At 47.3% G+C, this 25,830-nt stretch overlaps 1 protein-coding gene across 1 annotated transcript in view; it reads right to left on the reverse strand.

Annotated features, from left to right (window-relative positions):
* Positions 1-1,448: 1,448 nt before the first annotated feature.
* Positions 1,449-25,830, reverse strand: part of LOC118221848 (nidogen-1-like) — a 29,186-nt gene continuing 4,804 nt past the window's right edge. The window contains exons 2-21 of the mRNA XM_035407260.1: positions 22,392-22,694; positions 21,915-22,144; positions 21,240-21,375; positions 20,906-21,113; positions 20,259-20,399; positions 19,607-19,858; positions 18,706-18,906; positions 17,518-17,754; positions 16,145-16,282; positions 14,473-14,601; positions 14,041-14,184; positions 13,691-13,810; positions 9,810-10,037; positions 8,977-9,149; positions 7,434-7,560; positions 6,674-6,845; positions 6,295-6,452; positions 5,902-6,025; positions 4,143-4,255; positions 1,449-2,523 (exon numbers count right to left, since the gene is read on the reverse strand). Coding sequence (XP_035263151.1) covers positions 2,393-2,523; positions 4,143-4,255; positions 5,902-6,025; positions 6,295-6,452; positions 6,674-6,845; positions 7,434-7,560; positions 8,977-9,149; positions 9,810-10,037; positions 13,691-13,810; positions 14,041-14,184; positions 14,473-14,601; positions 16,145-16,282; positions 17,518-17,754; positions 18,706-18,906; positions 19,607-19,858; positions 20,259-20,399; positions 20,906-21,113; positions 21,240-21,375; positions 21,915-22,144; positions 22,392-22,694 — 3,465 coding nt within the window. The 3' untranslated portion in view covers positions 1,449-2,392. The remainder of the gene's footprint in view (positions 2,524-4,142; positions 4,256-5,901; positions 6,026-6,294; positions 6,453-6,673; positions 6,846-7,433; positions 7,561-8,976; positions 9,150-9,809; positions 10,038-13,690; positions 13,811-14,040; positions 14,185-14,472; positions 14,602-16,144; positions 16,283-17,517; positions 17,755-18,705; positions 18,907-19,606; positions 19,859-20,258; positions 20,400-20,905; positions 21,114-21,239; positions 21,376-21,914; positions 22,145-22,391; positions 22,695-25,830) is intronic.

The raw sequence follows: 25,830 nt of genomic DNA on the forward strand, positions 1-25,830 counted from the left end.
CTCGTGTGGGAGTCGTGGGGCAATACAATGTCTCCTTTGACCTCAAAAGCCAGAGTGTGTTTCGTCTCCTTCTGGTTTTGTTCTACAACAAAACGACAACGTCCACAACAAAAGACTCAATATTTTCAGAAAGGCAGCTTGAGCTGAGTTTCTGTGTGGAACTGGTTACCCCCAGGGAAATGGACCGAGAGAGACAGTGGTACACTTTCTCTCAGATTTATAGAACGTGACATACAGAATAGAATCAGGACCCGTGAAATATGTTAAACAGGACAAATCAGCTTGTGACGGGGAACAGACCAGTTTGCAGAGGGACCCTACAGTGAACTGGAACTTAAAATTCAGAAGCTTGTTCTACTGAGCGCATTATTAAGGAGCCAGCTAATAAGAACAAATCCATAAATAAAGAGAACAGTAAATAATATGGAGGCAGATTGGTTTTTGTTGTTGTTGTTTTTTTAAATGCTACAGTGTGTGATTCAGATATATTTATAGGCACAGGCCAACCACTGAAATATTACAGTTAATAAAAAAGTTGAAAAGACCCGTAAATAAAGACATATAAACTAAAAATTCCATAGGAAATGTATGTGCATGCTCCACGTCCGTGCGTGTGGGTGCAAGTGAGTGCATTTGTGTGTGCTATGGAGCAGCTGTCTCCACAGAGCATGCCAAGAGTCTGCAGTTTAACACATCAGCAAGACTACATAGATACCATACACTGCAACAATCAACATATGTACCTCAGGTGTAAACATCACCCATGCAATGCAAATACCATAGAGTGCAGGAATCAACATGCACTTGTTGTACGTCGCTCTGGATAAGAGCGTCTGCTAAATGCCTATAATGTAATGTAATGTAACATACCTCAGGCAGTATAAATACCATAGAGTGCAGGTAACAACATCACCCATGCAGTGCGGATACCACAGAGAGCAGGGATTAACATACCTCAGACAGACAGGAAATGTAGATACTGTAGAGTGCGGGTATCAACAGCACTCATATGTTGCAGATACCATAGAGTGAAGGTATCAACATCACCTGTACAGTACACACACCTTAGAGTACAGGTGGTTTAGTTTGTCGGTGAACCACAGTCAATGATAAACAGGTGAACTTCTATATATGTCATTTAGCGTGTGCATCCAATGTTTTATTGGCTGATGTACCTTAAATGTCTAATGGGGAGACATTATTTGTGGGATTGGAGCATTTGTGATGATATAATCAGGCAGGAAAAAGAAGTAGAAAATGCAAAATCCCCTTAATTTGGGGCTTTATATAGTTAATGATTAGCAGGCTATATAGATTACTTATTAGTGTTTGACATACTCATGAACAAGAGTGACCGGTCAGCAAACTAAGGGAATAGTTCACACATTAGACTAAAGAAGAATATTTTTAGAGGCATTCCCAGAAAGAACACAATGTACACATTCATGTAAAAAAAAAAGAGAAAAAGTTTAATTGTTTTTTATGGTGACAGCTGTACAGAATGTAAACATCTCTTCCTCTCTCTCTCTCTCTCCAGCTGATCATACAACGAGAAGCTCCATCAACTCTGTAAAGTACTTAAACATATGGCCTCCAATCCTCTCCGGGGACGAACTCACCGAAAACAACGGCCCTCTCAGCTTATGCAGGAGCAGGTTTGAGCAGAGCACCAATCAGACAGACTCCACTCTGCCACTGGTCACCCCCCTGCCCACTCCGCCCCCACCCCACAGCCCAACTTCCTGTCACCTTCTGCTACAGAGCATAAACTTCACAGTTACACCTGATTCTCAAAGGCAACAGAAGAGAAATAATCAGGAAATTCAGTTAAACATGCAGAGCATGTATGAATCCCCTGTATACAGACCACTTGCTTTTTCTGTGTACAACTGAATACTTTCTCTGGAACTCCTTTTCAAATACTTATGTTTTGTATGCTTATTTTTAAGAAAATATTAATTAAAAGCTCCAAATAGTTATACATGTTAGATGGTAATCATAAGATAAACTAATAATATTTTTTTCCACAGAACAGACCACAGTGATGGCCATAACTTTGAGTGCACCACAGAGTTTACCTTAAAAATACAGTATGATATGTTTGGATTTATTTACAGACAAACGTGATTTACAAAAAAAAAAAAGTGACAGATAAACAGTAACAAATCCAATTCATTGTTAAAAAAAAAAACATACTTAGATTTAACATAATAATAATAACAACAAAAACAAAATCTTGAAGAGATGCTTGCTGTCCATGGCTGGTGCTTAGTGGCATTATTAAGTAAGTGTAGTGTCAGGTGACACGACTTTCAGCACCAGGGTGACGTCAGGAGGAGCATGCCAAGCGCGGCTCCTGTTTAAGAGAACGCTCCTCTGCTCCTCCTCCTCCTCAATATCGGCCCTCTCTCTCCACGCAACTCACGCCCACGGCGTTGTCGGGGCACAAGCACGTGCGGCCAGAAGGGGTCGCCAGACACAAGTGCGTGCAGCCTCCGTTGTTCACGGCGCAGTAGTTTTGCCCTGGGGAAAGAAGGCAGAGCCAACGGTCGGTCGGTCGATAATTGATTTTCCAAATCGTTTCGCGGAGACGAAAAAAGACGAAGAAAACGCAAGCAGGAGATAAAAGAAGTCGTTTCGTAAACATCACGCGGAGCACGGGAACGAGGCGTAGCGCGACAGAGTGCCTGCGTCAAGGAAGAATGCGGTTTCCATTAGCGACGGTGGTAGCGGGTTGAAGGTGTCCAGCTGTTCCATAATGAGATAAAGCGCGCTTTCACCACATTTACAGCATTAGGCGAGATGGTCCCCTACCCCGAGAAAAGAAAACACGTTTTTTCTTACGTCAATGCGAACATTTTACTGATTGGTGCGAATTTAACTTACTGAACTGAATTTACTTCAATTGCATATCTTAAATAATTCGCCAGAAATTTGTTGGAAATTAAAATTATATCCAAGTTAAACATTAAACCGACACAAGGAGTACACATATATAAAACATTTCACATTGTCCTGCCAAAAAAATGCTACATGGATAATACTTAATAAGGTCAATAACCTTTTAATACAAGGTCAATAACTTTCGTCTTTGCCAAAGTGGGAAAAAAAACTCTGGATTTGTGTGGATGTGTTTGGTGATATGAACAGAACAGTATACACCCATTAATTCCTCTCGGAGGATAACGCACCGAGGACCCAGATGCACAGGAAGCTGGGATTTACATTCCTCCCGACTTGAGTAATTGCATCCAGACGGGGGGATTTGGGTGGGGTGAGGTAGGGTGGGGGCAGGGGGCAGGGGGCAGGGGAGAAAGAAGGGGGCGGAGGGGTGCGGGACAGTGCCGGATCGGTCACGGATACCCCGTGCTAGGCCACGCCATGGCAACGGTCCTGATAGCCAACCGCAGCGGCACCCTGGGCAGTAACAGGCTCTCTGCGTTTCCAATCGCGGGAACAGATGTTAAATATGTGGCCTCCCCCCCCCCCCCCCACGGGGATAGCAGGGTCTGGGTGTTACGCTTAGCGTGGCCACCATGAGCGTTGCATGGATTATCAGGGAGAATCAGGGTCACTCACACAGAAAACAAAGCTGCATTCCTCCACACACGGGGCTGCGGCTCTTTGACAAAGCAAACAAAACCAACGCTCCTCTTCACTTGAATCCTGTACCAGTGTTCAAAGCGTCATTGGGTAATTAAGTGTAATTGGTAATTACACTTTGACCACATGTCCTGAGCCTTCAGATTCAGGTGAAACACAGTGATTTCAATTTTGTCAATTCAGAAAATTGATAGAAATTGAATGAATTATATGAAAAATCCTCACAGCGCATTATGGGAGTCTTTCAATTAATTTATGAAATTTCAGTCTGTTTTCTGCCTGCAGTACTGGGCAGTGAAATATGAAACAAGATTTGAAATATGCATTTGCATGTACACCAAATGGGTGTCTGACATCATTTTGGTTTATACCTCCCTGTCACAAACAACATCTCTAATAAATTTACGAGGCTGATATTTGGTAAACTTTTTGTTTTGCGTTTGCGTTAGTGTTAGTGTTTTTCATGTCCCTGGCAGAACTGTAATGCGTTAGACTTGCTAAGCTCGGTGGAAAGGGGTGTTTGTTTAGGCGGAATGTACCGGAAGGGCACTGGGAGTAAGCCGTGGTGATGCCGTAGAGGCGCGAGCGCTTCACTGGCAGATACTCGTCCGTCTCTCTGCCCAGCGTGCGGTCCACCGCCACCACCGCGTCCCTGCAACGGCAAACACGCCGCAGACATGCGGTCAAACACGCCAGAGACATGCAGCCCAGAGCTGCAGTCAAACACGCTACAGACATGCAGTCAAACACGCTACAGACATGCAGTCAAACACGCTACAGACATGCAGTCAAACACGCCACAGCCATGCATCCAACACAGGCACACACAAGAGCGTACACACACACACACACACACGTGCACGCACACACACACTTGCAAGCAGGCACACACAAACACACATGCACACTTATGCATACACATTCATACGCACACACACACACACACACACACACACACACGCAGCTATACTACGCCGGCAATTATGCCAGCAGTTCTCACAGCCTAAGAACCTCAGTTGCTGAGCACCAAGGCAGACCAAGCAAGCCTTGCGTCAGGAGAGTTGCACATCCCACATCCGCAGCTCCAGCCAGACTGCGTTACACGCCCCAGTGACTCAAGCCACACGTCTGGATCGGGGGCTTAGCAGCCTTCTTTGGTGGTGTTGAATTTGGACCGCCAACGAGATCAGAGGAAGCCCCCCGACCTCCACCCCCCCCCCCTTCTTACAGAGACACAGAGACCCGCAGGGCATGGGGTGAGGTGGGGAGGGGGGGGGGGGGGACACAGCTGGGCACAGGCCTGACACTTACACTCTGTGCTACCCTGCTGAATTACAACAAAAACACACAGCGCTGACATCTTTTTCCCTCTCTCTCTCACTCCCCCACCCTCTCTTTCAGTTCAATTCAAAGTGCTGCACTGGCCTGACAAACGCAGGCATTTGTATAAGATTAGGTTACAACAATATTAATTAATCAAACTGTGTACAATATGTATTATAAATGTCTGAATCTGTGTCTCTCTCTCTCTCTCAGGGCAGAGGAACAAACCGGAAGCCCATATTCCTGCAAGAGGCTGTCTGGCTTTGGGGGCGTTAGCTGCCACCCCCTGCCCCCCCCCCCCCCCCCCCCCGGCCCAAGAATCTAGACGGTGGACGTCAATTTATGAAACAGACTCATTGGCCACATTATTCACTGGCAGATGCGCTGGACTTTGCTTTGCCTGGACACAGTGGACTGGGTTAACTCTAATGATGTAACCAGTAGCACAGGAGAACAGCATGTTCCTGCCTCCCCCTCCCCCCCGCACGCACACACACACATACACACACACACACACACACACACACCGTCTCATGCATTTCTCTAGCCCCTGTGTTTGTTAATAGGAAGAGTAATGACTTCCCCATCAGGAAGTGGCACTGTGCTGCTTTCTGCATCATCGCTGCTGAACTCTCTGGCTGCTGGCCTCTGTACTTACATAAGGGAGCTCATTCTCTAACTGAACCCCCGAGCCCCTTCCACACATCACACACCCATCCCCGCCACCCCCACCCCCCATCCCCCACCCCCACCCCCACCCGAATGCGGCCCTGGTCACCCTGCTTTTACAGTACATTGTGCTTACGTCACACACACTCTCACACTCATACACTCACACAATCTCACACAGACACACACACACACACACACACAGTGTTGCTACGCACGTTACGACAGGGAAGACGCTGCGCTTGCACACGGAGCCGCAGTCAAAAACAGCAATGCATGCTGGGAAGAAGACCCCCCCCGCCGTACCTCCTCCAGTCGGTGTAGTAGAGGTTTCTCCCGAAGGACGCGATGCCGAAAGGGTACCGGATGCCTTCCACGACCTTCCTGCGGTTGTTCTGGCTGGGGGACATGCACTCCACCTTACGGGTACCTGGCAGAGAATGAGAACGCACCCCTGAGAACACTGCTTTTCCTGACTGGCTTTGGTAAATATCTGACTATATAAACAGATTGAATGTTTCTCAGATCTGAACTATGTGTACTGATCTGGATAGGTCTGCTCTGCTGAATGTGCAACCACTTGTCTGGCCCTGAATCCGAACATGGAGCCGAAAACTGTAACGAATTTAAACACTGATCAGAGCTGTGGTACCTGCCCCACCCCCCTCACCCCTCACCCCCACCCCAAGTGCAACTCACCCGCGTCGGCCCAACACAGCAAGGAGGTGTGGGGGTCATAGGTCAGGCCATTGGGCAGTCCCAGGTTGTCCCTCACCAGTGTCTTCCTGTTGGTCCCGTCCATGTGGGAGGTCTCTATCTTAGGGGCGTCCCTGTTCCAGTCCGCCCAGTACAGGTGCCTGGTGGAGGAGGGGTACACAGGTCCCCATTGGGCCAGTCAAACGTAGCTCAAAGAACTGCATACCTCTTTATTTTATAAAGAAGCATCTTTATTTTATGTATGTTTGTTTTTTATCTGGAGTTTGAGCTTTGAGCACCATCACGAGAAACACTGTATAAATCAGTTTTATCATTCAGTATCTTTATCCTACACTCCGGGAGGTAACCCGTAAAGACGCACCCCTTGATGGGGTCTACGATGATGGGACGGGGGTTGACCAGGTCGGTGTCGAACAGGACCCGGCGCTTGGTGCCGTCCAGCGAGGCCACCTCGATCCGGTCCAGCATGGAGTCGGTCCAGAACATGGTGCGGCCCAGGTGGTCGATGGCGATACCTTCCGGGCTCTCCAGATCTGAGGGGGGGGGGGGGGGCGCGAAACGCAGACGCGGGTGAGCCGCCGTGCTTCCGGAACGTTCTCCCCGCTCAACGCACGTCCAAACGGACAAACCCTGATAGTTCCGAGAGTTATTACTGTGACAGCCTCGACCCCAAACCCTATTAGAGCTGGGAACCCCAACCCATCTCCCAGCTCCCCCCACCCCCCCCCCCACCCCATTTACACGGCCTTTCATTCCAACCATAATTGCAATTCTCGTGGAACAACCAGCTGTTCTTAATTAGGTCATGGAAATCGTCTAGCGAGCGATGATTCACTCTCTTGTCACAGATATTCGAGTTATGAAGAATGAATATTCCAGTCATTTAAAGACTTTTAAATGGATCAGTTCTCAGATACCTAATGCTCAAATTTTTTGTCATGCGCTTTGTGAGGCTGACTTCTCGCAGACTGATTTTAGCCAGCATCAGACTCTCCGCTGCCCTTTTTTTGGGAAGCGTTCCACAGAGAGGGTGTAGCCACACATCATATCACTTTAATCCATAAAAAGCTGAATTGTAGTTGGTCATGTTCTGGGCCAATGGAAATGCAGCATTCGCAGACCTGCCCTGATGATAGGTATTGGGTCCCCTCCCTGCAGGCTGGCCTTGCTGATGGACGGTCCGCTGATGTCCGTCCAGTACACCATTTTCTCCACGCAGTCGTAGGCCACGGCGATCACCACCTTCTCCTGGGATCCGAAGCCGTGAGAGAGAGGCATCCATGGACAGGAAAGATTCCCACAGTTTTCATTTGTTTACACACAATTTTACAACCCATTTTTATCCATAATGTCCATGCGGTCAATGAGAAACAACACAATGGAAATTAAATTGAAAGAATATGTCTGCACTGTTTTGGTTTTGCCCCGGTCAGCATTGAGCTGTACCGTGCCTAAACAAACAGCTGGGCCAAAGTCCGCACTTGCACAGGGTCAGATCCGACTGCTGTGCTTTACCGAGCGAGCTAAACAACGGCCTCTCCTACAGCACTTTTTTAAAAACTCTTTCTATTGGGATTTTCACAAACAAAACGGGCAGTTCTACAACAGAAATACATACAGTATATCAGTGAAGTTTAGAGCAACTTCACTACTTCAGTTGTAGATTGCTATCATACACATACAAAATGCTGATGGTAAATTAAGACAAGCTTACATATAAATATGTCAAACATATGTTTTTTCCCCCTACTGCACTTTAAATGCACTATCTGCTACATAGCTGGTCCAGTACCCATCATCACCAGTAGGGGGTGCAATCACAGGCAGTTTCAACAAACACCATGGAAATGCCAAGACTAATGGACACAGCTAACATCCATTCAGCCATTCTCTAACCTGCTTATTCACGGTCAGGGTTGCAAATGGAGCTGGGGGCCTATCCCAGCATGCATTTGGACACAGAGAGGCCCCGCCCACCACTGTGTCGGCCGACCGAACGAACAACGAGCTCAATATTCCTCCCGCAGCGGTTACGTCGTGCGTTCCGCTGGTCAGAGGGGCACCCGAATGGCCCCCGCTGCCTGATTTATTTCCTACGGATAATCGGGAGATTGTTCCGATGGAATCTCAGTTATTCCCAAGTGGGTGGCCTCACAGAGCGTGCTGTAGAAGATCATATTCAGCCACGCAGAAAAAAAAAAAAAAAAAGCATTTGAGTGGATGAAACTGGTAAAATCACAGCTTTCTTTAATACAGCACAGCGTAGACCGATATAGAACCGTGTCTTATGAGACCTGGAGAGCAGTTGCATATTTCAAGAAACTGAATTTCATGCTTTCTGCATGAAAAGAAGCATGTGAAAACAATTGATCACCTTGGTTCTTTGTTGAATAAGATGGTGTCAAACCAAAAAAGTTCAGCCTTTGAATCATATAATATGGCCCTGAGGTTTTCTTCAGTAAACAAGACGCTCTCTATCAATGACCTAATGAGCAATCTGACTTAATTTAGCTTTAACAGAAACAACTAATGCAGCAGAAAATTTTTAAAAAAATCAATAAATGTAATATTATATAATATGACAAAAATTGATTGGTTGAGGTGCTGTGGAAACATTTGATTGGTCGAGGTGCTGTGGAAGCATTTGATTGGTTGAAGACTTACAGGAAGGTGAAGCAGGGTTTTGGCCTCGCTCTTCTTCATCGTCTGTCCGTCGAGGGGAATGTGTTCGATTTTCCCGTTCTGGGCAAAGAGAATGTGGGTTCCCGGGGGCAACGGGCTGACGTCGGGCTTGGGGGTGGGGCCAACGGGGGGTGGGATCACCCCCTGATCAATGCCTGCATGTGCGTGTGGGGGGGGGGGGGTATCAGGGGAGGATGCCAACAAAACAAAATTAAATTTCACGCTCAAATAACAGGGATGTTAAACTTAAGTACTGGAGTGCTAATGTTTGCAGGTGTGGTTCATTTCTTTTTAATCAACACAAATTTAGGCCTCAAAAGCAAAGTGTGTGGACTCTACAAGGACTTAAATGATACTCTCAGGAGCCAAAATGCATCACAAAAAAACCAGCGGACACCGCAGCCCTTCAGGACCGAAGAATGAAAGTGCTGTGCAAGAGAGATGACGCATCTCACATGCTGCCAGGAAGCCGCATGCCAACAGTAGCTTGGGGGCTGGGCTGATTGCCAAGGTCAAGGAGGGTTGTGCGGGGGGGGGGGGGGGGGGGGGGGGGGGGGGGACGACGGAATTTTAATTCAGTTCACAAATTTAAAAAAACACCGCCTCCATACTGTTAAATTTCTGAAAGATACACTTCAATATTTGAAAGCTGTGTCCAATTCGTGTATCTGCCATTAAATCAACCGTGAAGTGCTGCAATACTGTGTCTTAAAAAGGCGCTTTACGTCAATAAGTTATCAGTAGATTTTACTCCATTAAGGGCAACCCCCTTAACAGCCCTGGTCGTCGCGGCAACCGGCGAACGGTTGACTCACACAGGGGCCTCCTGCCGCGGGCGCGGGTCCCGGGGATCTCGTTCCCGTTGCGGTCGACGCACCAGCACTGGCCGATGCTGCTCTGGCACTGGGTGGGCTCGTAGTTGCCGTGGGCGTCGCAGGCGGGCACGAACGCGCCCAGGGCTGGGCGCGAGCCGCGCGGGCCGGAGACGGAGGAGGACGCCAGGGCGCTGTCCCGCTGACGCTCGCAGGGCGTCTTCTCGTGCTCTGAAGGGGGAACACGAAAAGAAAGCCAGGAACGAGGGTTGGGTTTATGTTCCACTCATGTTGTAGCTTCATGTGTCCCTTTGAAGAGAAAGGTTTTTTGGAATGTTTTATCGAAACCTCTAAGTCAGTGTTCTAGAACTCCATCACATTCAGTTACCAGCAGTGATTGTTACATCAGCATTAGAGTGTTCAGTTAAGAACATTCTAATTTGCATATTTGTGATCTCACACCTTAAAGGGTTAACACGGCCTGGGGGGGGGGGGGGGGGGGGGGGGGCACAGTGTGTTATAATGGTTTGGGAACTGAGTTTGTAGCCTCAAGGTTGGACAGTTGGGACAGGGATTCCCAGGTAGGACACCATGGTGTTGTATCCCTGAGCACGGCACAGGATGTGTCCTGAATTGTTTCAGTATATCCAGCTGTATGAATGGACACTGTGTACGTCTCTCTGGATAAGAGCCCGTGCTAAGTGCCTGTTACACAATATAATGGGTCAGTTTCACACCCAGACATGCTGCTCTGCTGGAAAGCTCTGCATGGAACTGAAACCCCAAGAGTTACAAATATGACACTGCTTGAAAGGGGTGGAGAGGAGACACACACACACACACACACACTCCCAGTCACTCACACACACACACAAACACACTCTTTTTCTCTCTCTCTCGCTCTCACACACACACCCTCACGCGAGAAAGGATATTTCACCAGTCACTCTACAAAGGGGGCTGCACGCAAGTCAAAACAGACCTTGTCCGTCTGGCCAGAAACATCAACAAAAGAAGCAAACCCAGTCAGGCCAGCAGCCGCATCTCTGCTTTGTTCAGGAGCAGAAAACGAGCCACCTTGCCTTAACTGATGTACGAGAGGACGTGAAAAATTTTTTTTTTTTTTAATTTTTAAAAAATGACAAAACCGCAAAACACTACAGGAGAACTTATCATTAGCTCGGCGTCCACGGTGCGACGCGGAACACTTGATTTGGTGGATCGTTCGCAGAGTCGCCTGCGCTGAAATTAAGTCTGTAATTAGCGCGGGAAAAAAATACACTCAAGCCTCGTAAAATAAACACAGATTTACTTCTGATAACCAGGGGCACGAGAGACTCCCGCCATTTCCCCCCCCCCCGCGCGAGCGGACGCCGAAGCATGTCGAAACAAAAATAAAAGATAAAAACTGAAAAAGAAAAACAGGGCAAAAAAAAAGAAGAAAAAAAGACAGGGTACTTCAAAGAGACACAAAGCACGACAGCACAGAAAATACAGGCTGCAAAAAGTAAATCACGACAATTTCCATAACTTTAAAATGGCACCAGGGCAACTTCAAAGGAGATTCTACCAGCCTTGTAACTGAGAGCAGAACGCCAGTCAGTCCATCTGTGTTTGACATGGGTGTACAAATTAGGAGTTGGAATCTCAATAGCTCTCGCGTAGGATATAATTTTAAAAAGGAAACACGACTGTGACACGTTGCATTGTTTCAAATGCAACAGACATTTACGCATCGTTGGCTGAATGTCCCTTTTTATCATTTTATCGATGACAATATTTCATATTGCAAACTGTAAGTGTAACAGTAATTTAAGACTTTCAACCACATTTCTGCGTTAGAGAGCCTGTGATATTGTTGAACGACCAACAAAAAAATAAACAGTGACTAGAAATCCATCCAAATGCTGACCAAAGCAGACGACATGATGTATGTCTGTGACAAAAGGGACTGACTGAGCGTTCTAAGTCGCGTGAGAGCAGGAAGCTTATTCCTCACTCTGATTGGCTCCCCAAATCTGGTCCTGGAGATCCCCAGACAGGTGTGGTAGGTTTCATTGTTACTAACACACTTACCTGATCCACTGCACCTAGTGAAGCGACAGCCAGTGACCTCACTTAGGTATGACAAGGTATGGTGCTCACCATACCTTGGATTCTAAAACTTTCTATTGATTAAAAAATGTGAATAAAAAGTGAAATAACTTTGCCTTTCAATAAAGAGAAAGATTCTACTGGAACCTCCATTAATAGAGGGAGGGTCCAGTACCATTCATGGACAAAAAGTCACGGGTCAAAGAGGTTCCAGTTTCTGACAACGTTCCCCGCAGGCTGCAGCCAGGGTCCAGCTGAATTAGGCTTGCCTAGTTTTCTGCGACAGACAGCAAACTTGTTTGGAAATCATGAAACATTCTGCGTATGTTTATGTTTTATTCTCACAGCTCCAAACGGGAGTCCAACCCCCCCAAACGAATTCTGGAAAAGGTTTCAGCGTTGGCTGATGGCCTTTGCCGGAGCACCTTGGGATAGCCGATCCCCCAGATGAATTGGATCGGAGCGCTCTTCCTGTTTTAGTCAGGGACCCACCTACACTGTGGGGGCAGAGCGCTGTTTATAACCATTACAGACCGCTATGGCTACGGCTAACCCTTTATCCAAACAGAGCTCGCTCGCTCTCTCTCTATCGCTTTCTCTCTCTCTCTCTCTCTCTGTCTGCACTCAGTGCCCTCCATTAAAAAAACACTCTCTCCATTTCTCAGGCTGTCTGTCTCACTCTCTTTCTCTCTCTCGCTCTTACTCTACATTCCTTGAAAAAGATATCTTGCAGCTGGCACGGCAAAGCACTAGTACAGTAACATAATACAGACACATCCCACACTGGGAAGATTAATAGAAAATCAAAACGAAAAAATAAAAAATGTTTATGTATCCCTTGGTCACTGAAAAGCTGGTTGGAAAAAAAAAAAAGACACGTTTGAACAGATTTCGGCAGTTGTCACCCTTGGAGCTGAACACATCTGCTCCGAGCCTTCCAAGTGTCACGGAGTCCAGTTTCCGATTTTCACGCTTCAGAGACTCCCATGAACAAAACAGCCGTGAATTTATGCCTTTCGCACATGTGATCTGCCCCACAACACACACATAGCACTTTCTTCATAAACACACTCGTCACACTTAGTTTCGTTTTTATATCAGGTTTGTCCCCAGATATTTATATTTGACAAAAAATACTGCGTATACAGAACATCGTAAACATTTACAAAGAGTGTGACAGTGTAATACTGGCTGGCTGTCCAATCGTATCCAATAAATATTGACGTCCATTTTTGGTAATATTATGGTTTTCTACCCTTCTCAGAGATGTCACAGTGACCACAGGGGCTGTTAGAGGGACAGCTCTGATAAAATAAGAGTGAAGGGTAAAGAACTTCTCAATGGAATTCATCCTTGGAATTCCTTCCAACTGTTACCACCGGCTCACTGTTCTGAAGTTCAACTGGCATGATATGAACACCAACGATACTTTTATTCCCCCGATTTAATAAAAAAAATTTAATGAAACACTATCATCTGTTTATTCTGTGGTATAGGTATGAATTTTAACTGGGAAATTGCATCTGGACAGGGTACACCAAGGGAGACCATATAAAAATTCAGTAAATTATTATCATGTTTACTAAGAACATATTTTTATATTTTTTACATTTTTCTCACAAATGTGTTATGTTATTGCTTGGCGGTATGGCTTTATGCTTTGTGTAAACATTCTGTTTAATCGATCAAGACAATATTATGACAACACATAATATTTCTGTCCAAACATGGACTCAAACTTTTTTTAAATTTATTTGAATTTTAACTGAAAAAAGGGGAGCTAGGCCTACCTGAGGAGCAGTGGAATCCGTCGCCATGGAGACCGGGCCGACACTGGCAGGTGAAGGACCCCTGAGTGTTGTAGCACACCGCGTCCTGGTGGCACCTCCCCGGCTGGCACTCATCGATGTCTGCCGAAAAAAAATAACACCGATTATCTGCAGTCTTTCTCCCATCAACAATTTCGCCGTCTAACACAGAAGAGACCCCCCTCCTCTCCCCCAGAGCAAACGAAACGGTAACACCGCAACCCTCCACCAGGATCTGAATTTTCGGAACATCAGAGGAATCCCCCCCCCCCCCCCCCCCACGATCTCTCTCCTGCACAGAGAGAGGAGAGCAGGTCAGAGACGGGACGTACCCCGGCAGGCGCGGCCGTCCCCCTCGAACCCGGGCAGACAGGAGCATATGTAGGAGGAGCTGCCGGTGTAGCTGCAGCGAGCTCGCTGTGGAATGTCGCAGTTGTGGGTTCCGGCCTGGCAGTGGTCCACGGGCCGGTCCGCTTCTGTGGGGGGGGGGGGGGGGGGGGGGACAAACAAGCAAGCTGAATTCTGAAGGAACGACCGGTGTGCCGTTTCACCCAAATTTCTGGCTGTTCCTAGAACAGCAGGTCATTTTACAATGCAAGGTTAAAGGAACTGACTTTCGGTTGACAAACGCTCAATGTTCAATGAGAATTTTTTAAAAGAATTAATTTAATTTCAATCCATTTCTGAAATTGACTGACTTGCAATGGCGCTAACCGCTAGCTTCTGATACGTAGGCGGCAGCAAGCGTACGCGCTCAAACTCACCTATGCAGGTCTGGCCGTCGCTGGCGAACTGATAGCCAGCAGTGCACTCGCAGCGGAAGGTTCCCGGCTGATTGTTGCAGGTGGCATGGGGCCCGCACACCTGCGGCCTCTCCCTGCACTCGTCGATGTCTGAGAGAAAAAGAAAGAGTTACACGAAAAACCGAATGAAACATGTTACACATTACATTACTGTCCTCTCATTTCATACTAACCGTTAGAGATGGTTAAAAAACGTGCTACAAAATACATCCCATTCAAATGTATCACTACACTGCTATCAAAACAATGGAGGTGTAGGTTGCATTACAGGTGGGACAAAGGTTCACGTATTTCATATGTAATATGGGTTGCTGTCGCAAACGGATAGAAGGCTATATTATGGGTGAAATGCCTACACGCGAATATATATTTCAAATACATGCATACGTTCATATTTGAAATGCTCCCCATTCCTGCTAGCCACATGAGAGATAGTTACTTCTCGTGCTTTGCGTGAGTATGTTTCATTCATCCTCAGTTCATTCAGAGTTTTTGAGATACACTCAAGGGAATTAACTTCCTTCCTCATCATTTGTGTCTTCCTCTTCCCTGGTAAAATTAAAATGACTTCACGCGATAATTATAACGTTTAACCATTCTTTGAGATAAAATTTTTTTCTGTCATCGTAAGATCAAGATGTTTTCTAACAACAAAAGGAAAAGGGGCAGAACCCAGTTTAATGACCACAGACGTTTCGATGATAGAATCTTCCCCCGTTTGGACTGTTTGAAAGGCCGCTTCCGTTTGTGTGAAGGACGGGCTACACCGTGTCTGGCTCGACCGAGGAAGATACCGTCCGTGAGAAGAGCAGACTTCACAAGCCCTTCAGACTGAACATTCGCAAAGGCACGTCCTCCTGAATTAGATAGGTGGCCGTTTACACAAGACGACTTTACCAAGAGGCTGATTCTTAGAGGGGTAACATCAGAGCTAGGTTCGACTGCAGGAAGGAAGACATTAAAGAGAATTTTCTGGGGGAAATTAAATAATACCTTTGGGGGGTAATTAACTCTAACTTTAGTTTGGTGTGTAAAAAAAAAAAAAAAACAAAAACAAAAAAAAAAGACCATGTATGGGTCACAGAAAACAGATTTCCCTCAATTTAGTGGCATCTGTACAATAAATAAAGCCCTTAAATTTTCTATTTTATTTTCGCACAAAATTTTTGTTAGATTAAAAAAACAATGAATAGGCACATTTAAAAGCTAAAATGCTTTTAAAATGCTGATATGATTGGTAAACACTCCTGCAGAGGCCAGAGAAATTTTCAAGACATACAATCGTTCAAAAGAAAAAAAAGTGCATTTTAAAATTGTTTACAATTTGTCAGGCATCATAGCACATTAAACTGGTGTCTAAAGGGTTTAAGTATTTCAAGGAGCTCGGGTCTGCTGTACAGCTTTGGAGATCTGTCCATCAGAGTTCAGGCAGTCCCATCATGCATTATGACTGTACCACATGACTATCACGAAGCTTTTGCATTATAAGTCAGTCTTCTAGAACTCTTGCTGCTTTCATTACCAGAAGTGATTGTGACATCAGCATTAGAATGTTCAGTGAAGAACATTCTAATCACAAAGCTACGATCTTGCGCTTTTGAAAGTGTTAACAGAAAGCCATTGCGCGTCCTACCGTGACAGGTCCGCCCGTCCCCGGAGAATCCGGTGGCGCACTCGCAGGTGAACTGGTTCCCCTGGCCCGGTCGGCAGACCGCGTTCGTGTCGCAGCCGTGGCGACCGGTAAAACAGGGATTTGGTTCCGGTTCCCCACCTGCACGTGACCAGAGCAGAGTTTCTCAGGGGCGCGAGTGTGCAAACGACACCCAGGAGTGATCTTGAACCGTCCTGAACTCGGTGCGCTAGGATTCTCGAGAGGAAGTGTCCGCTTATGTATAGACCAACCCAACCCACGGTGTAAAATGCCAAGGAATACCCTGAGATTCTCTTCGAAACGAATGAATGAATGAATGCTTAGGAAACCAGAATATTGCTCAAGAGGCAGTCCTTAGCCTGGATTTGTAAATATCCAGCTGCACAAATGGACTGAATGCAAAACAATAAGCTCTATAACTCACGCCGGATAACAACATCTGCTGTTTGCGTTAATGTAAATGCACCGACGGACAATGCCAAGAACATTCTAGAACCAAACCCCAAGGGTGCGAGGCCTGAGAGTGTACCCAAACATTCTCCACAGTGGGCGGAGCTTCTGTCCCCTGCCAATCACGTACATGCTTCAACCAGTTGAGAGACTTTTCACTCTGCACCAATGCACTTTGGCTGAATCTAATCATACCATATAAAAACTCCACCCATTTTGGGTTTTGTGATGCCCCCATCACTCTCCCATAATTATGATATTTAGAAACAAAACATTCCACACATCTGAGGAAAGTCCAGCGGGGGAAACCTTCTGCCTAATTGGAGAGGGACAAAAGCCCCCGTAGCAGTGACCCCTGACCATATGTGGTGACTCTATAAGCAGTCCCATCTGCAGACAAGAGCATGGAGGTCAGCGTATCCCAGAATTCAAGGCAAAAACATACAGAATCCCCGCCTCAGACAGCTGCTGGCCGGTGGCTTTGAAGTGGAAGCTCATTCGCGACACACAGAGCTTACTAAGGAAGTAACCCGCAGGTACTCTTCATCTTCCAGCGATGAACTGCAGCTGAGTCAACCCGTCTACAAGCTTGCCCACCCCCACATTCCACGTAAGGCCATCTCACAAGATCCAACCCCCCAGCGCCCCCCCCCCCCCCCCCCCCCCCCTCGGTAAACGGCAATGTGTGAACGACAACGTGCCCCTTGTTGACCTTCACCATCCATGTGACCATCACAAATTTCAAATCCTCTGAATAAAAGAAAAAAGAAAGAAGAAAAAAAACTGAAGAGGAGAGGGGGGGGGGGAGGGGAGATAACCACAGAAGAAGAGATTGATTCTCGCCGCTGCTCAACTGCTGAGCGTGCACAATTACAGGGCAAACCATGCACTGGATTTAAAATTACCGTGGATGGAGCCGATCTTGTTGCTCATGGCGTAGCGGATCAGCTGGTTGCTGGGGTCGTACATGACGAAGATCTGGTCCACGCTCAGCTGCTGGGTGGACGGCACCGCCCTGCTGGCCTCGTCGTGCGGGCAGCTCTGGAACACGATGCTCTGCCGCCACTGGTAGCTCCTGCTCTGGGCGCCGCCGCCGTTGCTCGGGGTGACGGTGTAGCCCCGCGTGGAGGCCGAGGTGATCGCTGCGCGGGAGCCACGCTCGTTAAAACTACAGGCGGCCATCTTGTTCGTTACCTGCCATCTTAGCTAGGTCAGTAGTGAAATGAGTACGAACTGAGAATTAGTGAAGACTTTGTTTACCTTCTATGCACCTTTAAAATGGAATAAGCTACAGGTTAACGTCAAATTGGGAAAACTGTTTAGCATTGAGGATTTCAGCCTTAGCATAGCCTGACTTTACTGCTGAACTCGTGGGTTGGTTAGCCTTCTTGTGGCTGTTGTATTGTAGAGGATGTGTTAGCCTTAGCATAGCATAACTTAACTGGTGCTCATGTGCTTGTTGTGGGTAGGTTAGCCTTAGCATGGTGAAGCCATACTATTGCTAGAGGGTGGGCCAGCCTTACTGTTGCTGCTGTACTGGTAGTGGGTAGGTTAGCCTTACTGTTGCTGCTGTACTGGTAGTGGGTAGGTTAGCCTTACTGTTGCTGCTGTACTGGTAGAGGGTGGGCCAGCCTTACTGTTGCTGCTGTACTGGTAGTGGGTAGGTTAGCCTTACTGTTGCTGCTGTACTGGTAGTGGGTAGGTTAGCCTTACTGTTGCTGCTGTACTGGTAGTGGGTAGGTTAGCCTTACTGTTGCTGCTGTACTGGTAGAGGGTGGGCCAGCCTTACTGTTGCTGCTGTACTGGTAGAGGGTGGGCTAGCCTTATTGTTGCTGCTGTACTGGTAGAGAGTGGGCCAGCCTTACTGTTGCTGCTGTACTGGTAGTGGGTAGGTTAGCCTTACTGTTGCTGCTGTACTGGTAGAGGGTGGGCTAGCCTTATTGTTGCTGCTGTACTGGTAGAGAGTGGGCCAGCCTTACTGTTGCTGCTGTACTGGTAGTGGGTAGGTTAGCCTTACTGTTGCTGCTGTACTGGTAGAGGGTGGGCCAGCCTTACTGTTGCTGCTGTACTGGTAGTGGGTAGGTTAGCCTTACTGTTGCTGCTGTACTGGTAGATCTCGGTGTAGGGTTCGATTTGGACGGTGGAGCCCCGCGGGACCTCCGGCAGTCGGCCCTCCAGCTCGGTGCTGACCACCAGGTGGTCGTGAGCGTCGATGCCCCTGAACTCCTGTTTGATGGTCAGCTTCTCGTTCCCCGGCAGGAAGGTCACCTCTGCCTGCCGCGTGAACTCCCCACCTGCATGAGAAAAAAAAAAAACAGGCGGGAGGGAAACAGGAGGCCCAGCTCTTCCCTGGAGATCCGCCCGCTCGCGATTCAGCCCTAAATTACTCTCTCTCTCTCCCTCTCTCTCTCTGTCTGTCTCTCCCTCTCTCTCTCTCTGTCTGTCTCTCTCTGTCTGTCTCTCTCTCCCTGTGTCTGTTTTGGGAGCCAACGAAATCACACTTCAAACGCGGAGAACGGGGAGCGCACGTTTGGAGATCTGCAGATGGCCCGAATCGCAGCCCTGTTCGCGCCGTCGTGTTTCCTCAGCTGTAGCGGTTCGGCAGTGCAAACAGCAGAATGTGCAACAAGGGGACGAGACACACAAAAATATAATAATTCACGGCCCCCTGTTTGTGGAGGAGTTAAGGAGCCTGTCTTCAGCCTCGTCTAAATAACTGTTTGGCTTTGTTCTCCTTAACATCAAACACGCGTCTTTTCCCCATTTTTATATTCTCCACCAATAGGAACCGAATCTTTTGCATAATTTTGATTGTTTTTTATTTCGTTTTTTTTAATCAGTTGAAAATCTTTGCTGACGGTTGCTTTTTTGCAGTTTGATGACGTGTACAGTGCATATACTGCCTGCATATCTGTTCAGTTGACTGATCTTGTCTGCTTGTCTTTGCCATTAAAGGCTGCTTTTCTGTTCCGTGGGGGGGGGGGGGGGACTCACCGATGATGCTGAATCCGTTTTGGTAGCCGGGCTGCTCCAGGGCGAAGGCCCAGCCGATGACCCCCCCCAGGGAGGACAGGGGGAGGAGGGAGGGGCCCAGCGCGGCGGGGATGGTGCTGATGGCCACGTAGGCGCGGCCGTCGTTGGCCACCACGTAGGAGTGCAGGTCGTTGTTGCTGAACTGAATCGGCGTGGAGGAGCCGCCGACGAACACGCGACCGTTCACCTTCCCATTCATCCTCTGGGGCTTGCCTGTCAATCGAAAGGGTGAATTCATGAGTTAGGGCACTTTTTCCTTACACAAGTTAGAAATTTAGTCCCTTTCAACGACCCGTCAAATACACAAACTAGCATAGCCTAGAAGACTACAGACTAATTCCGAGACCCATCCCCAAACACTCCCAACAACCCATTTTGGGTCCTGACAATTAGTTTAAGAAACACTGGGTTAAGGGAACCCGGGCTTGTAAATCAGAGGTTGCAGGTTCAATTCCCTGGTGAGGCACTGCCGTTGTGCCCTTGAGTACGGCAGTTAGCCCAAATTGCTTCAGCAGACATCCAGCAGTGTGAATGTATGTGAATGACATGCAAGCTGTATAAGCCAGTCCTGGTGGGGAGGGGCAAGAGGAAAGGGGGGGGCGGGCACCCCTACCTTCGGCGACGCAGTGTTTGCCGTTGCCGTAGTAACCAGGCCTGCAGTGACAGCAGTAGCCGCCGGAGTAGTCCCTGCAGTCAGCGAAGGTGGAGCACTTCTCTCTGTTGTTGGCGCACGTCTCAAAGTTGTAAGAGAACACTAGAGCGAAAACAAAAATATGGAGGGGAAAAAAAACGTTGTTGTTGTCCGCCTTTTACAGCGTGGCCTGTAATGATAAACCGAGGAGCGAGGCACTGAACACTAGCAATTATTTTCAGTAAAGAAAAGGTATAATTTCAGTAGTTATTCTTATTCGCAGCTGTTTAACAGAAGAACTTTGTTACATAGCTCCCATTTTTTGAATATTTCATGTTTTTCAAAGACATAAAATATAACAAAACAAAAATTGATTGTGAAAAAAATGTGTATTCACAGGAATCAAGATTTTTTTTTCTCACACTACACGAAACTGTGTCTCGTAGTTCAAGTCTGAATCACTTTTCAATCACATTTTTTTATTTTTAATCACAGCCTCCACTGCGTTGTGATTGGTTATAAAATACAGGTTAGGTCTTGAAAAGGGGGAGGGGTTAGGAACAAAGATAGACATTGAGGAAACTCTGACAGGGTAGGCGATGGGAGGGGGGTTCCTCTCCAGTGCTCACCGTCCACGTTAATCTCCCCCTCATCCACCACCACCACCTGGGGGTTCTGGGGCTGGTACTGGACCGGGTGGACCGGGATGGGTTCGGCGTACGGCTCCTCTGGGTCCTGTCCCTCAACAGGGACCTCCTCTGGCCTGTAGGGGGGGTACTCGGGGACCTGCTGCCCTCTGTCGTACATGGCGACCTTTGGGGCATGCTCCCCCGCCCTCTCCCCCGCCCTCTCCCTCTCCCCCTCCCTCTCCCTCTCCCCCTCCCTCTCCCTCTCCCTCTCCCTCTCCCCCTCCCTCTCCCTCTCCCCCTCCCTCTCCCTCTCCCTCTCCCTCTCCCTCTCCACCCTCTCGCCCCCCCGGGGCCTCCCCTGGGGGGTTTCGGGAGACAGGTCGGTCACCTGACCGGGGGCGACCGCGGCGAAGAAGGGGTAGGTGCCGATCTCGTATACCCACACGCCGCGCATCCCCGAGTTCGTGGCCCTGGGGGAAGGAGGAGAGAAAAGCGCTCTTGGAGTCGGCCATTTTGAAGTTCAGTTTCTCACGAGAGCGGCAGTGTACCTTCAGCCATTTAGCAGATGCTTTTATCCCAACTGACTTACGCAGATTATATTCTTTTACGTACAATAAATTTATAGAGGAATATTTTACTGAGGCAATTCGGGTTAAGTACTTCTCCAGCTTCAACATCAGTGATTCTAAGCTATCTTCATCATCATCATGACTATAATCATAATCAGACCTGGGTCAAATATATATTTGAAACAGCAATCAATCAAATCAAAACTCTTTAGCTGATGGTAAAATTTGAAAAACAAATGTCAGAGAGGTATGATGGTTCCGAACACTGGTGAATATTTCATGTTGCTTTAAATAAATAAAAAAAATCTGCAGGAACTTTACTGGCATCTAAGTGTTCACAAATGTATATCTGACCCAGCCAAGGAGTAAGACTGGTGGGAGGTGGGACCATGGGACTCCTGCAGGAGGTCGGTCTATGGCTGCTGCAGGGCGATGCTTACTCCGAGAGCTTCCTGACAGACGCCTCGTCGCGGGTGGTGATGCGGTAATACGGCCCCTGGGTGGCCCTCCAGAACCAGCCTTTCACCAGCCCCTTGCTGAAGCCGGCCTGGCAGGGCTCACTCGCGCCACCCGCGGGCGTGGAGAGGAACTGCATCCCTTCCGCCGGATACAGCAGAATGGCGTAGGAGGCCGTCTCCATGGAAGCCACCACAAGCTGGAAGGTGTTTCTCTGTGGAAAATGCAGAGAAGGCGTCGCAGGTCAATCTCATTGGAAGTGGTTTCAGTTACCAGTAGCGACTGTGACATCAGCATTAGAATGCTCAATTAAGAACATTCTAATCCCATACTTGAGACCTCATCCCTCACATCAGTAGTGATTGTTACATCAGCATTAGAATGTTCAGTTAAGAACATTCTAATCCCGTACTTGTGACCTCACACCTGAAAGTGTTAGTAATGTTCCCCCCCCGTCTCACCGTCCTGGACGGCCCGTCCCCCCTGCTCGGGGCCTCGTGCGGGGCCACGTTCTCCCAGGTGACCACCACGGCGTGGACGGGCGTCGCCTCGTCGTCCTGCGGGAACGCCCGGGCGACGTGCTCCGCGACCCGCCGCAGGAGCGCGGGGCTGGCGTCCTGGCGGTAGTACACCTTCCCCACGCCGTCGCCGGTGTCCAGGTCGCCCACCAGCGCCGCGATCATGCCGAAGCTGGCGGGCATCTTGCCCAGGTACTCCGACTCCGCCGTGGGCTCGGCCGTGGCGACGAACCCGTTGGTGTTGATCTGCGGACGGAGAGCTGACGGTCGTCAGGGTTCCACACACAACCATGACGTACAAGCAGAAAGACAGAGGGACGTAACCTGGGCAACGATGAGCCAACATTAACTAAGGTGATACAGCAGGGATACTCATACTAATCCTGTACTGCTGGATTTCATTTCTCCCTCGAATCAGGAACTGGTTTGAACGTGATGCGCCAGGAGAGTGTCATCTCTGGCCAATCAGTGACATTATTGGACTATAGACCATCAGGCAGAAGAAAAAACCCAGCAGTACACCAGTCCTGAGAGCCAGATTTGAGTGTCCCTGTGATACAGGATCTATCTGCATGCACAGCAGTACAGTTTTGGAGATAGTGAGCACTGGGTACTTGACACTCGACCAGCATACCTACCGAACCATCACATCCATAAGCCATGAAATCCCCATCCATTCGTCTATTGATATACCCCCACTGGAAATAAGGAATGCCATAGACTCCTCCAGCTTCTCCGCATATTCCAGAACTGTGCTTACTTCACCCTGAAGGTCCAGAATCCATCAAGATCAAAGCCAGACTCTGTTTAAAACTGCTCGCTTAATCTAATCTAATTTGCTGAGCTGCACCTTGTCCTCCCACTGCAACAACACTGTCTGGCAAAGCCTTCAGAATCAGCGGCGAACGGAATGTTCATTTGTCACATTAAAGCTTTTTTTGCAGCCATTGCAAAGCGCTGCCAATCAATCAACTATTAATCGGGGACAAAAATGATGTGAAGTGAGAGCATACCCGTAGTGTACTGAACAATTTTGAATGGGATCATAATATTTGAGCGGGGAATAATAAACCCGATATAACTGGATTCATTTGCAGAGCACAGGAACATCGAATAAAACAGATTCCCTCTCGCACCGACAAGGCTGTTGTAGCACCCAACAGTCCTGAACTTGAAGGCACAAACCCATAAATTAATTTATGTTTATTTTGGTTCCCTGCAAAGAGGGGCATTCGGCCAGCTGGGTATGCTAAGGTCTTCTGCACACATTAACACAACGAGAGCGAATGAAAATGCTGATCCAAAACTGTGGGACAGGTTGTGAATCTGGTGTTTTTATGAAGGCAACATTGCATAGTCCAGCCAAACATCTTGTCCTTCCATTAGCCTACTAAACTAAACTAAATCTCCATTGTGAAATGTCAGAAAGTAATCTGGCTGTAAATCTCTGCGGTGATAACTGGTATTCTACATTGTATTGACAACAAGATATTTTGTTTCTAAAGAGTTCACGATGGATAACAGGCAGGTATTCTTGGATTTTCCAGAGAAATCTGTTGCTTCATTGCAGGGGACTTGTATTACTGTAAGTGAAGTGTTAATGTCACATGCATTGCGTTAAATTAATTCAGTCCTGTGACATCTTGCATGGGGGGGGGGGGGGTCCAATCTTATCTGAAAAACGGAACGATTTGGTTGGAGGTTTTAGATTTAGACCGACACTAATGACACCTGATTCTTTTTATCAAGAGCTTGATTTAAGACCATGGATTACATAAATATCTGAATCAAGTGCTATGGTGCTGGGCAAAAAAAAAACACAGATCTACAACCACACCAGCTCTTTTTTGGGTAAGATGTCCAAACTGCTTACATATAATTGAATTTCTTAATCACCTACAGATCACAAGTGACATTTACTTTAAACAACACAGTCGTAACATGATGGAAAAAATACTAAATTGAAGCCAGCTAATGGTTGCGAGTCATTTTTTACCTCCATGAAGTGGCTTCATCGTTACTTCTTGTGAAGATTACAGTACATTTCCTAAATAAATATCAGCACTAGAAGGATCCTGAATCTTTCTGTTCCAACCCCTTACAGGGGTCTCGTCTGATCTTTAAATATCTTCATCAGGAAGTCTCTGTTAATGGCGTAATGAAAAAAGAAAGCCTTTGAAATGGATCTGGGGGCCTTCTCAACTTATCCAAACAAACTCAGGCACGAGGAGAACAGTTACCCGAGGTTCCCTGATGGGTGGGTCTACCTTTAAAAGTGGGGGGGGGGGGGGGGGGGGGGAACCAAAACGTATGATCATTTGTTTATTTAACTCAACAAAATGGGGTGCTAGAATGTTCTTGAAGGCCCAACTGCCCAACCACCAAACACCAAAAAACCAGGACACACCTTCTCACACCTCCCTAACATTATTTTGCAGGACAACATCAAAGGAATGGGACCTGCTCACATTTGGAAGAACTTAAAAGTCCACAAATGTGTGGCACAGTCTGCCTGGAGAGTTACCGATTTATTGGTAATTAACAACACTGCAGCTGGTGGCAACACAAACTCTCCGGTTCACTGTTAGCGATCACAGCATAGGTGGATAACTGTAACTGGGTAGTAGAGAGTACTGAATTACAGTTTACCATATGTTAAACTGTTAAAAATCACCCTGTTACCGAAAATGACTCCATCAGAAGAGCTGGAAGTCAAACATGCATTGCGCAATTACCTCTTAAACCCTACAGCGTACAGCTCAGTGTTTGTGTGTACACCACGTAAAAAGCTACATGAGATTCTAACAGAGAGCCTTTCTGAAATGTTTTAACTGAAAACTGAGAACATGGACCCTAATATTTATTTTCCTGCGGCCTGTAATTGTGCTTTTTGACAGAAAAATAAGGCACTCACAGTTCCCACTCAGATCAGACTGACTGTAGATTTTCCATAATTTTTTTCAATGACGTTTTAAAGACAATGTTTAAACTAGTGACTCCTGGATTGGTTTTGTGGTCAATTTTTCACGTTCCAGGACAAATATTTTCCAAGGATGTTCCTAGTGATCAGTTTACAGGGCCGTGGGAACCCTGTAAACTGATTCCGCACAACCTGCAATAACCTTTTTTTTTCTTTTCTTTTTTTTAAGCTTTCAGTGTATCTTATGAAATAACAGCAAACAGCTGTTCGCAGCCAAGATACCTAAGATGCATGCCACGCAGTGGCATGTAAAAGATTACATATGGACATTCCAGAGCAAGATGTGTCCATACATTCCAATGTCATTACAATGTGCCAAACTGTATGGTATTTACACGAACACAGTCATTAGACAACAGATAACAACAGTGCGTGTGGGGGGGAAAAAGGCTATGGAATATT

Source organism: Anguilla anguilla, chromosome 2 (assembly GCF_013347855.1).
Source record: "Anguilla anguilla isolate fAngAng1 chromosome 2, fAngAng1.pri, whole genome shotgun sequence".
NCBI classification, from domain to species: domain Eukaryota; kingdom Metazoa; phylum Chordata; class Actinopteri; order Anguilliformes; family Anguillidae; genus Anguilla; species Anguilla anguilla.